At 32.9% G+C, this 12,812-nt stretch overlaps 2 protein-coding genes across 3 annotated transcripts; both read left to right on the top strand.

The window, feature by feature from the left end:
- Nucleotides 1-3,897: 3,897 nt before the first annotated feature.
- On the top strand, nt 3,898-5,346 carry LOC138365127 (uncharacterized). The gene is made up of 3 exons (XM_069325225.1): nt 3,898-4,491; nt 4,597-4,714; nt 5,017-5,346. The coding sequence occupies exons 1-3, from the start codon at nt 4,402-4,404 to the stop codon at nt 5,169-5,171; spliced, it is 363 nt and encodes a 120-aa protein (XP_069181326.1). The 5' UTR covers nt 3,898-4,401; the 3' UTR covers nt 5,172-5,346.
- A 181-nt stretch (nt 5,347-5,527) lies between these two features.
- On the top strand, nt 5,528-12,519 carry LOC138365126 (uncharacterized). Of its 2 annotated transcripts, XM_069325224.1 has the most exons (6): nt 5,528-6,161; nt 6,590-6,709; nt 7,033-7,286; nt 8,976-9,138; nt 9,789-9,895; nt 11,595-12,519. In XM_069325224.1, exons 2-6 carry the CDS (start codon nt 6,694-6,696, stop codon nt 11,655-11,657), a joined length of 603 nt encoding a protein of 200 aa, XP_069181325.1. In that variant the 5' UTR covers nt 5,528-6,161; nt 6,590-6,693; the 3' UTR covers nt 11,658-12,519. The 2 variants fall into 2 exon arrangements, with proteins under 2 accessions (XP_069181325.1, XP_069181324.1); XM_069325223.1 differs by lacking the exons at nt 5,528-6,161; nt 6,590-6,709 and having other exon boundaries at nt 6,927-7,286.
- Nucleotides 12,520-12,812: the final 293 nt, after the last annotated feature.

Raw genomic sequence — 12,812 nt, 5'->3', positions numbered from 1 at the left:
GTAGTCCTGGCTGGAGGTGTGTTGATGGTGGTGTTGTGTTGATGGCCCTGGAGGCGTGTTGATGGCCCTGGAGGTGTGTTGGTGGCCCTGGAGGTGTGTTGGTGGCCCTGGAGGTGTGTTGGTGGCCCTGGCTGGAGGTGTGTTGATGGTGGTGTTGTGTTGATGGCCCTGGAGGCGTGTTGATGGCCCTGGAGGTGTGTTGGTGGCCCTGGAGGTGTGTTGGTGGCCCTGGAGGTGTGTTGGTGGCCCTGGCTGGAGGTGTGTTGATGGTGGTGTTGTGTTGATGGCCCTGGAGGCGTGTTGATGGCCCTGGAGGTGTGTTGGTGGCCCTGGAGGTGTGTTGGTTGCCCTGGAGGTGTGTTGGTGGCCCTGGAGGTGTGTTGGTGGCCCTGGAGGTGTGTTGGTGGCCCTGGAGGTGTGTTGGTGGCCCTAGCTGGAGGTGTGTTGATGGCCCTATATATATATATATATATATATATATATATATATATATATTATGAATATCAGAGGTCCCAGGACAATTATTGTGCATGTGTAGTATGTATATTTATGTAGTATATTTGGCATATTTTTTGGCATTTAGTTAATGCCAGTTAGTGGCATGTCTCTGCACCGTTTCCAGTTTGTTGATATGCTTTCTAAGATATGGGCACCATACAACTGCTGCATACTCCAACTTTGGTCTAACAAAAATTGTGAACAATTTCAAAATTTCTGTTGAAGAAATCCTGTTTCCTAGTTCTGCATCTGTTTTGGTATAACACCTCCTTTTTTACTAGGCCTGCAATTATGAATGCCTTTATAACCAGCTAAGTTGTAGAGTTGGGTATAGTCTTTACTTAGCCAAGTTTCTGTTAAAATGAGGGTCTGTCTAATTACCACAAGCTACCACAAGCTACACAAGCTTCACAAAGCTTCCTGGTAATACGTTAGTAATGAATAAATATAATATGTTAGGTTAGGTTGACCTAACTTAACCTAACCGACGCTTGGATCGTCGACTTGATTTGGCGTCACCAGCTCTTTATTTTCGTCTAATTTCTTTATAAAAAGATACTTTTTCAGATTAAAATTATGTTTTTTCGTGTTGTACATTCAGCACCAACATTATAATGAGTAAATATATCATATTTATTCATTACTAACGTATTGCCAGGAAGCTGAGTGGTTAGGTCTCGATAAATTTCCTGGTATAATATTATTGTTTGCTATTCTCCATCTTAGACTAGGCAAGTTGAAGTCACCTAGGAAGATAATATGAGGTATCGAGTTCTCCATTTTGTTTATCTGTTCTGTGAATTCCTCGGCCATTGCATCTGGCGGTTTGTATATTAGAATAATCACTAAATTTATTTTCTCTATTTTTAATCCCAATACCTCTACCACCTCATTTGTAATGTTAAGGAGCTCCGAGCATACAAGGTCTTCCATAGTATACAGACCCACTCCTCCATGTGACCTAATTTTCCTATCACAGTTGTGTACTTTTCGAGACTACATTTCAAATATTCCCTAACATACATGGCTTCTCCCCCCGCTTTGTGTAAAATAGTTTAAATCCATTTATGGGACATTCAGCAAATAGTTCTCTATTTTTTACATTCATCAATGTTTCGGTACGTGCAATAGTATGTATTGTTTCATTGCAGATAACAGCATTTAAATTTTGTTTGTTTCTTAGACTTAGACTCGTACTACCAAGTTGCTGTTGGCAATTGGATAATTTTTTTATGAAGTCATTTGTTATTTTTTCCCCTAGAGTAATTTATGCTTTTGATCTCAATTAGTTTTATATCCTAGCTTTTTAATTTTTTCCCCTTATATATTGCCATCTTATCTGTCTGCTTTACATGGCTTAAGCAGAGTCATGTCTGCTTAAGCCTTTGTTATTTTACTAATTTACCTGTTTTAATTATTATTTGTTTTCAAAGTTTAGTTTACCCCATTTTATTTGCTTTTTGCAGTACAGTACTTTACTAATAATCTTGTAATAGTAATTGGTAATGTAGCACTTGGCCTTTCTCCTTCAGAATGTATGCACACATTATAGAAAAAAGAAGAGAATACCACACAAGATGGCAGCGTATGTCACGGGCCAAAAAGCGACGCCTAAAAGAACAGGCGTCCCAGCGTGGCAAAAATGAAAATAGTGATGAGGTTGAGATTCAGTTGTTGAATCAGGATCCTTTGGCCAATGTTACAACAAACAGCATAGACGATGACCATGCTGCTTTGTCATCTAATTCAGAACCTAATATTGGTTGTGGAGCCAATGAAGATGCATCATCTCTGGAAAGTCAGAGAGAGAGAGATTGGACTTGGGACATGATTGATGAGCATGACCCAATATCATCAGAGTCAGAGAGCAGTGGTGATGAGGATGATAAATCATTATCAGATGTATTGTTAGTATGGGTTAATAAATATGGCATAACACACAATGCCATTGATAATTTATTAAAAAAATTGAGAAAACAGGGACATGCTGACTTGCCAAAAACAGCTCGTTCGTTACTGAATACAGTTAAACATATACCTACTGAGACTAAATCAGGCATGATGTATATCTACTTGGGGTTAGAGGAGGAAATGTTGAAAACTTTAAGGCTGTATCCTAAATCAACAATAAGAGATTTGGCAGAAATATCTTTAATTTGCAACATTGATGGTTTGCCAATATTTAGAAGTAAAAATGAAAGTTTATGGCCTGTTCTTTGTGCTATCAATAATGTCAAACCTATAAGAGTTTTCCCAGTAGTCCTCACATACGGAAGCTCTAAACCTAGTGATTTAGATTTTTTAAATGAATTCATTCAGGATTTGAAAAAAATTATGCACTATGGATTTAAAAATGATGACAAAACATTGCCAGTAAAACTAAAAGGAGTCATATGTGATGCCCCAGCAAAAGCAATGGTGAAGGCAATCAAACTCCACTCTGGCTACTTTGGGTGTGATAGATGTACCCAAGAGGGTGTTTGGAATGGAAGAATGACTTATCAACAAGTGAAAAATTTACAACTCAGAACAGATGAAGATTTTCGTAATCAATCTAATTCTCAACATCACCATGGTAGATCACCATTCTGTGACTTAAATATAAATATGGTGAGTACTTTTCCCATAGACTATATGCATCAGATATGTCTTGGGGTTATGAAAAGGTTACTTCTTGCCTGGATACGAAATAAAAACGTAAAATTATGTGCTCGCCAAGTTGATGAAATTAGTCAGCGTCTAATTCAACTAACAAAATTTGTGCCTATGCACTTTGCACGTAAACCTCGAAGTCTTTCAGAGGTTGATAGATGGAAAGCGACTGAATACAGGCAACTCCTTCTCTACACCGGTAAGATTGTACTGAAGGGAATCTTACCCAAAGAATTGTATGACCATTTCCTGACTCTGAGTGTAGCCATTTCTATTCTTGTATCACCTAAATTGATTCAGTTAAATTACAGCCAATATGCACATGATCTTTTGCTGTACTTTGTGTTAAAGGCTCGTGAGCTGTATGGTAAGGATTTTTTAGTGTACAATGTACACTGCCTAACACACATATCCTCTGATGCCAAAGAGTTTGGTAGTTTGGACAGATGTTCAGCATTTCCATTTGAAAATTACCTGCAGCAGGTTAAGAATATGGTTCGATCAAGTAAAAACCCTCTTGTTCAAATTGCAAAGAGGCTGAAAGAGATGCAGCATGCTCAAAGGATTTATACACCAAATACAGAACATAAAATATATACCAAGGCACCAAACAATGCCTATTTGCTGAATAATGAAACTTGCTGCCAAGTTTTGGACACTGTCAGTGACACCGATGAAAATGGAGACAGCATGTTCCTTTGCAGGGTATATTCGAGAAGTATACCTCTCTTTGAGAAACCTTGTAACTCCAAATTAATTGGAGCATTTAAGGTTCTTACTAGGAATTCATCCATGAAGGTGATTCCAGCAAGAAAACTAAACCGCACAGGTATGATGATCGAGACAGAAAGCGCAAATACTTTTCTGTCAATACTACATGACTTATGACAAGTACGTATTTAAATACTGTATCCATGCTTTAATAATAGTTTGAACTAATATTGTAAGTTAATGAGATTCACAATTTTGTTTTTTATTAAAGCTATTATCTTTTGACCAATATTTACCTGTTTAAAAATCCCATTACCCTGTATTTCATGAAAATTATTAATATTTTGAGAGCACATTAATAGATAAAACTGTATTAAGCCTTTTAGTCCATACATGGCAGCTACTGTTTATACCAACCGAAAATCATTTACAAATGTGGCTAATCTATGATTGACATAATCAAGTAAATCTATTACCAACTTTATGCTAATTTCTTTTTTTGGGGAGAACAACCCTTAATAAGATTTTTCAATTTTGTAGATGACATCTGAAAAGCGGTATGCAGTGGTAGGCTTCAATGATCGTAGTGTGGGTATCATCTCCACAACCTGGATTAAAAAATCTGATGATGTAAGCATTACTTTGAAACTAAAAAATTGCATATATTGAGTTGCTTTAAAAATATTCCAAATTAGTGCTAAAATTAGCATGTAACAGTTTATTTTGACTTTTCAGGAAACCATATTGTGCTGGTGGCCACGGAGCAGGCATACAGTTAGTGCCCAAAAGCACGAAAAGCCAGACACGACAAATTGGCGAGTGCATGTCGTATCAACAATCCTATCAACAACTGGTAGGTATTAAATTTATAATTATTAAGATTTAAGATACAAGACACCTATTCATTCATTCACCATAACTTTAACACTGCAGACAAAAACAGCATTATAATTATATTTTAATCACAAGATGGGTTTCCTCATAGCTACTTAAGACTTTTGTGCCCCAGTTATAAGTTCCAAATCATGTACGTTGTTTTATTAAACATCTCTTTAGGAAGCTGATTTAAGTTATTTCTTAGTGTTCACTACTCTACTAGGTAACGATAAATATATATCTCGCTGATATATTACTAATTATATTCAATTATTACAGATGATTTTGACGTTGCAAAACGAAGATGCTTAGCTGCGGAAGACACTTCAAATGTCGAAACTGAAGACGATATGGGCTATCCTCGACAACGAAAAAGGAAACCATGCTTCAAATATGAAGAAGAGAATTCCGAGAATAACAAACGTAAGCATTGATAACCTACTACAGTAATTTAAAAAAAATTTGCAACTTGAAAAATGCCATTCAATACATTAAACAATTTAAATAATTTCAGGCAATCATCACTCGTCTCAATCCAAGAAGAAGTGTTCGCCATCTTCATATGAGAATACACCTTCAAAAGAAATAAGTCCTCCGCAAATACCATATTATTCTGGTATATTAAGTGAATGTAAGGATTAGTAGTAAATAACATTAAAAGTTCTAAATTGATATTTAACCATGCTTCCTTTGGTTATTTATGCTTTTGGTTTAAAAAAAACTAAAAACTGCTCTAAACTTAGTTCTTGCTGTTTTTTTTTTTTTTTTTTTTTGTTTAATTCCTTCTGGAAGTACTAGAAGCTTTGAGTAATTTTTATGCTTATCTGGAATTTCTGTATAGAAATATGTGTTTATTTCTAATTGTTTAATATTAAGTATATTATTCTTTTATGTGCATATGGGGTCTAGTGAACTTTTCCCACTTTGTCTAGCAGGTGCTTTTCACTTGTCACAGTTCAGGGAAATTTTGGTTTTCCTTTGATCTAGTCACTAGAAACAAGCAGGTTTGTTATTACTTTTCTTTTTGTTTGTCCCTTACGTGTTAATTTGTCCTTTATCTTACCTTTACCTTACGTGTTAATTTGTCCCTTACCTTAAGTTAATTAACTCCTTTTCAGCTAATAGAACAGTCCTACAAAAGCCGTCTCCAGTGAAGACTACACTTCACAATACACCTTCAACGCCATCAGTATTTCCTCATGAAGGTAATAAGTTAATTTTTAAAATGTGTATTTCATGTTGACCCCCACCTCTCTCATGTTAGTTCAAACTATATTAAAGTCTTTAAAATATTATTTGGTTAACGAGTGTTTGAAATAAACATAACTACTTTTCAGCTAATAGAACAGTCCTACAAAAGCAGTCTCCAGTGAAGACTACACTTCACAATACACCGTTGACGCCATCAGTATTTCTTCATGAAGGTAATAAGTAATTATTTAAAATATATATCATGTTGACCCACTCTCTCATGTTGACCCTCATTCTCTCTCTCATTTTGACCTCCCTTTTCTCATGTTGAAATTTTTGTTAATTTTGTTCTGTCACCTCTTCTTATTCTGTGTGTATGTGTCTGTCTGTCTCTGTATGTCTCTCTATCTTTCTTTTTCTTTATTTATTTCTTTCTTTTCTTTTTTCTTCTCTTCTCATGTTGGCCCTCCTCTCTCCCATGATAACCCCCCCCCCCTCTCTGATGTTGGCTCACCCTCTTTCTGATGTTGGGTAGTTTAAATGTGATGTAGACATATAGTATAACTTATAATATTAGTATGCAGTAGTAAAAGCTCATGAAATTTGTTGATTATACAGTACAGTAGTTAGATTTTAATAGCTAAATCTTGCAATCTTAAAGACAATGAGCTGGTCACGCCAAGTACTTCAGTCGTTAGGACTCCAAGGTCAAGGAATTTATTCGACCCAAAGTCACCAGACAAGAACGATGGGAGTTTGAAAGAAATGATGCAGAATATGAGTAAGTTTTGAAAGTTTAATTAATTTATTATGTAGCCTATAACCTATATGTACCCTATGGGTGATAGGCATAAGTTTCATGTTGAAGTAGACTGCAAACTGAGCAGGTTAGATTGCTGAATTTGCTTCCAATTATATAAGCAGTTTCATAATTACTAAGAAATTATCCCATTATCTATCACATCAGTCATAGCCTACTTTTTGGGTGCTTTCTCAGTGTCAGTTATTTTAAAATATACTTTATAATGCTTTTATTTTAAATGTACATTCAAGATATGTAATATAATAGCATGTACACTTTCTATATACTGTATAAATTTCCAGGTAACATGTTGCAGGCCATATACACTGAAGTGAATGAACTGAAAAGTGATGTGAATGAACTGAAAAGTGATGTGAATGAACTGAAAAGTGATGTGAATGAACTGAAAAGTGATGTGAAGATATTGAAAGCAACTTTGACTACAAAAGAAACAGACAAGATCATAGAAGATCTAATACCAAATCCTATTGCTGCAGAAGGTGATCTTAATGTTCTCAATAGGAAGTTAGCGGAATCGAGTTTCAGAACAAAATTTGTAAGTGGTATTTTAACAGTAATGTTTCCTTCAATTTTTCATCTTAAATATTACAGATATTTGCTAATTTTCTAATTAAATTTTTTTGATAGTTCATGCAGAAAAGATAAAATTGCTAAATAATAAGAATAATGATATAATCTTGTTTATATAGGATAGGATAAAATATAACACTTACGTATTTGTAAATTATGTAATATTAACACAGAGTCTTTCACACTCTCCTGAGTGCTTTCTCAAGGTCTTGAGTGTATGGTTAGGATGAGGCTTACATTTCAACGACTATATTTCTCTTGCCAATTTTGTTAGTCGTTGAGATGTATCTCTTCATAACACACACACTTATCTGCTTGATGGGGGTCTGGGAGTTCTTCTACTCCCCAAGCCCGGCCCGAGGCTAGGCTTGACTTGAGAACTTTGGTCTAGTGCTTGGTGATTGTGGGGATTATCATAGAGGATTACATGCTGTTATGGAAACAGTCAACTAGAGGGTTATTTTGTAGACCCAGGTCAATATTGAAATCACCTCCTAGAATGATGTGATTTTTGTTGAGATGTTATTTATGATAAGATGCCTTATCATAAGTTATGATATATATATATATATATATATATATATATATATATATATATCTATATATATATATATATATATATATATATATATATATATATATATGTGTGTGTTTCATTGAATATGACCGCATATTCTGTATTTATTATTTTCTGGTTTAGGGCTTCTATCCCTCTAACTATTTTCTTAGCATCAGGGCTTATTTGAAATAGGAGTTCTCCAAAACTCATTTTCGTACTTTTAAGGTGAAGAAAAGAAGTGATTTACTATAGAGTGTATTACACTTATTTATATAATTTGCACGACGTTTCGAACCTCCATGGTTCATTCTCAAGTGAACAGATCTTGCAATACTAGTTTCACCTCACATTTATCCCTTATGTATCCCCCCATGTTTTCACCTTCATTGTATTATCACCTGACCCAGTGCGGGTATAAAATCAACTAGTATTGTAAGATCTGTTCACTTGAGAATGAACCATGGAGGTTTGAAACGTCGTGCAAATTATATAAATAAGTGTAATACACTCTATAGTAAATCACTTCTTTTCTTCACCTTAAAAGTACGAAAATGAGTTTTGGAGAACTCCTATTTCAATTAAGCCCTGATGCTAAGAAAATAGTTAGAGGGATAGAAGCCCTAAACCAGAAAATAATAAATACAGAATATGCGGTCATATTCAATGAAACATGTTTGAAAGAAAACCTGCTGCCAGTATACACCAATATATATATATATATATATAAAAATATATATAGCCATTCAGGCTTGTTCGCATATATATATATATATATATATATATATATATATATATATATATATATATATATATATATATATATATATATATATATATATATATATATAGATATATATATAGATATATATATAGATATATATATAGATATATATATAGATATAGATATATATATATATATATATATATATATATATATATATATATATATATATATATATATATATATATATATATATATATATGTATACATACACATACATACACATACATACATACATACATACATACATACATACATACATACATACATATATCAAAATTACTAGTGTACTACATTTTTGTTGTTGCTTTTAGGTGTTGCTTTTAACCAGTGTACGTGGGTCTGATTGTGCAACTACGGTTCGAAGAATGATGAAGAAGATAGGAACAAACGGCCTTTGGTCATTATACAGCCTAAAAGGACAAAAGAAGAAATTAGCATTTCTAGAAAAACAAGAACTATATAATGTTATTTTAAGTAAGTAACAAAAAAATTAAATAATTTTTTTTTATTTAAAATTCACTAAAAAATAAAAATTTTAAGTTCAAATTAAGTGTACATTAAGTATAAATGATTATATTTCTATCACTTGCTCTTAAGATTGTTTCATTTAATAGAGGTTGGTCATAATTGTTCTCTGCTGCTAGTACTGTAGAACTGACTGACTTAGCTATGGGAAAATGTAAACTTAATTGGTTTATCCTTTACAGTATTTTGCAGTTTATTTCATGATCCTGTGGTTAATACTTGCATAAATAGTAGATTGCAAAATGCATTTTTATATCATTAGTATTAAATAATAATAATAATGTAAATAATTGACTTTTAAACAACGTACAATTCATTGGTCGGTGAGATTATATTAGTAATATTTTTTCATTCTTGCAAAGCCTCAATAAAGCCGTTAACATGTTAATATAAACTTGATCACCTTCCACTTTTTTTCTCATGTGCTACCTACATGTACGGAACCTTATTCCTAAATGCATATCTTGTTCTGAAACTTGTCTTTTATATGTTGTGTATCACCATCTCTGGAGAGTTTTATCTGATGTGTAAATTACTTTTAATTTTACAGAATATTATTGTTATACAGAATTTGTTATATAAATAACTTAATTTTACAGAATCATCTATCAACGCACATCCGCAAGTTAAGGTGGAAGACGTGACCTTTCAAATTTCTGAAGTACTTAAACATGCTCCAAACAGGCCTGGTGGATCTAGGTACAAGGTAAAATAATTTAATTTTTTTTTGTTTTCACTAATTATCTGTTTATATATATATATATATATATATATATATATATATATATATATATATATATATATATATATATATATATATATATATATATCGTACCTAGTAGCCAGAACACACTTCTCAGCCTACAATGCAAGGCCTGATTTGCCTAATAAGCCAAGTTTTCATGAAATAATTGTTTTTCGATTACCTAACCTAACTTTTTCGGCTATCTAACGCAACCTAACCTATAAAGATAGGTTAGGTTAGGTAGGGTTGGTTAGGTTCGGTCATATATCTACGTTAATTTTACCTCCAATAAAAAAAATTGACCTCATATATAATGAAATGGGTAGCTTTATCTTTTCATAAGAAAAAAATTAGAGAAAATATATTAATTCATGAAAACTTGGCTTATTAGGCAAATCGGGCCTTGCATAGTAGGCTGAGAAGTGCATTCTGGCTACTAAGTACGACATATATATATATATATATATATATATATATATATATATATATATATATATATATATATATATAGATATATAGATAGATATATAGATAGATATATAGATAGATAGATAGATAGTCAGTGTCAGACCACAGAGGAAAATTGAAACAAGAATTTTTCCGATGCAGGAACCACACACAGGCCCAAACATGGATTATCATAGCATAAAAATAGTAAATATTTACAATGAATTAGTGAGACAAATGTGTTCCAATGATCCTACTTAAATCGCCCTTTAATTGATCTATTAAAAATGGATCTAAGTTATATAAACCGCTGCTAATGTTCAATTTACTTTCTTTTGTGATCTGTATCAAAGCAGATCCAATTATGTTTCTGTTATAAGTATTTTTACAATTCATTATTGAAGAAGCCATCTCCCAATCTATGTTTGGGCCTGTGTGTGGTTGCTGCATCGGATGGGCCAATAGGCCCTCTGCAGTGTCCACGTATTGTACCTCGCCTCACTCCACCATTCTCTCGTGCCTATTTATGTCCAGTTCTCGACCTGTAAATCCACTCGTTCTGAAGATGTCCTAATGTCCGAAGATGTCCTAATGTCTTAACAGCAAGTGTTTCTGTCAAATTCCTTAAGGAAATATCTGAGTTCCCCATTATGACCTCTCCACAAATCAGGTTTTTCAACTGCTTCAAGCTCATTTTCTTCCAGATTATAATGCATTGCATACTTTAGTCCCAAAAAGACATGGTCACTTTTACCCAAGGGAGGGAGGTACTGAATGATAAATCTCTCCTCTTTCCTGGTAAATATAATATCCAGCATGGAGGGAACATCCCCTTCCCTCATATATATATATATATATATATACATGCAATTGACGATCACAAAACACTGATCATTTTATGCGGAAAATCCACAGAGAAATATGAAATGAGGTGAACGTTTCGGCTTTGTTAAAGCCTTTGTCAACACCAGACTCAATCAGTCTGGTGTTGACAAAGGCTTTAACAAAGCCGAAACGTTCACCTCATTTCATATTTCTCTGTGGATTTTCCGCATATATATACATATATATATATATATATACATATATACATATATATATATATATATATATATATATATATATATATATATATATATATATATATATATTTGTGTGTGTGTAATTTATATAAACAAATAAATATTAATTAATTTTGTTAATATCTTTTCAGGGAAAACTTGCAAGTACGATTCGTATACAAGAGGGGCAACAAGAGGCAGAGGATGTCTACTAAGAAAATTCACAATTAAGTGTTTATCCTCACTCTTGATATATGGTCTTCTCTGGTCTCTTTATTTTCTCTCCTCACAAATGTCCCTTTTTTTTAATTTCTTTTACGTTTCTCTCCTGTTTTTCTTGTCTCTTTTTATCTCTCCTTTCCTCCTCTCTTCTAACACCTCTCGTTTTCTGTCTCTTCTAGCTTCTTTCTTCCTTTACTTTTTACATTTGTGGAATTCACTTGCGTCGTTTTTATCTTGTATCTTTTTCTTATCTTGTCTTTCTCTTCCCCTTCTCTTCAATGTTCTCTCATTTCTCTCTCCCCTCTCTGTTGTTTCTATTCTGTCTTCTCTCCCCTTGCCTTAATTTTGTTCTGTCTCCTCTCTTCTTGCATGGTGCTAACATTTGAATAAATGATTTACAATTTGTATTTTTAGTCATAGAAAAACTATAGTGTTATAGTATATAGTGTATACTCAGGAAATTTTACTTGTTTTAGTTTTAAGTAACAATAACTGCTTGTGACGTCAGACTGATCTCAGCATGACATGAATCACAGCCTGCTTGACGATGAATTGTTTGAAGGTGCTTAATTGTCAAGTTTTCTTGAATAATATATTTTTTTTCTCTTTTTTCTTTCTATCTTTCTTTTTCTTTCTTTCTCTTTTGTTTTCTTTCTCTCTTTCTTTCTTTCTTTTTCTCTTTCTTTCTCTTTCTTTTTCTCTTTCTTTTTCTATTTCTTTCTTTCTCTGAAAGAAAGAAAAATCTTTCACTTTCTACATGAATATTATACTTAACTGTGTTTACATTCACTTGTAGATTTATATTTTTAGTTAATTAGTCCTAAACTTTAAGATTTTACTTTATAATTTGAATAAATGATTTACAATTTGTATTTTTAGTCATAGAAAAACTATAGTGTTATGTTATATAGTATATAATGTATACTCAGGAAATTTTACTTGTTTTAGTTTTAAGTAACAATAACTGCTTGTGACGTCAGACTGATCTCGGCATGACATGAATCACAGCCTGCTTGATCATGAATTGTTTGAAGGTGCTTAATTGTCAAGTTCTCTTGAATAATATACATTTTGTCTCTCTTTCTTTTTTCTTTCTATCTTTCTTTTTCTTTCTCTTTCTTTTTCTTTCTTTCTCTTTCTTTCTCTTG

Source organism: Procambarus clarkii, chromosome 15 (assembly GCF_040958095.1).
Source record: "Procambarus clarkii isolate CNS0578487 chromosome 15, FALCON_Pclarkii_2.0, whole genome shotgun sequence".
Taxonomy (NCBI): Eukaryota; Metazoa; Arthropoda; class Malacostraca; order Decapoda; family Cambaridae; genus Procambarus; species Procambarus clarkii.
The sequence above is the reverse complement of the archived record's forward strand: the minus strand, read 5'-3'. Positions and strand labels throughout refer to the sequence as shown.

Bases quoted from the DNA above. Each gene is read 5' to 3' on its own strand.
- LOC138365127 (XM_069325225.1), top strand. From the start codon at position 4,402: ATGACATCTGAAAAGCGGTATGCAGTGGTAGGCTTCAATGATCGTAGT. The intron at 4,492-4,596 runs GTAAGCATTACT...TTGACTTTTCAG, and splicing joins GGATTAAAAAATCTGATGAT to GAAACCATATTGTGCTGGTG. The intron at 4,715-5,016 runs GTAGGTATTAAA...CAATTATTACAG, and splicing joins AACAATCCTATCAACAACTG to ATGATTTTGACGTTGCAAAA.
- LOC138365126 (XM_069325223.1), top strand. From the start codon at position 6,999: ATGTACACTTTCTATATACTGTATAAATTTCCAGGTAACATGTTGCAG. The intron at 9,139-9,788 runs GTAAGTAACAAA...TTAATTTTACAG, and splicing joins ACTATATAATGTTATTTTAA to AATCATCTATCAACGCACAT. The intron at 9,896-11,594 runs GTAAAATAATTT...ATATCTTTTCAG, and splicing joins CTGGTGGATCTAGGTACAAG to GGAAAACTTGCAAGTACGAT.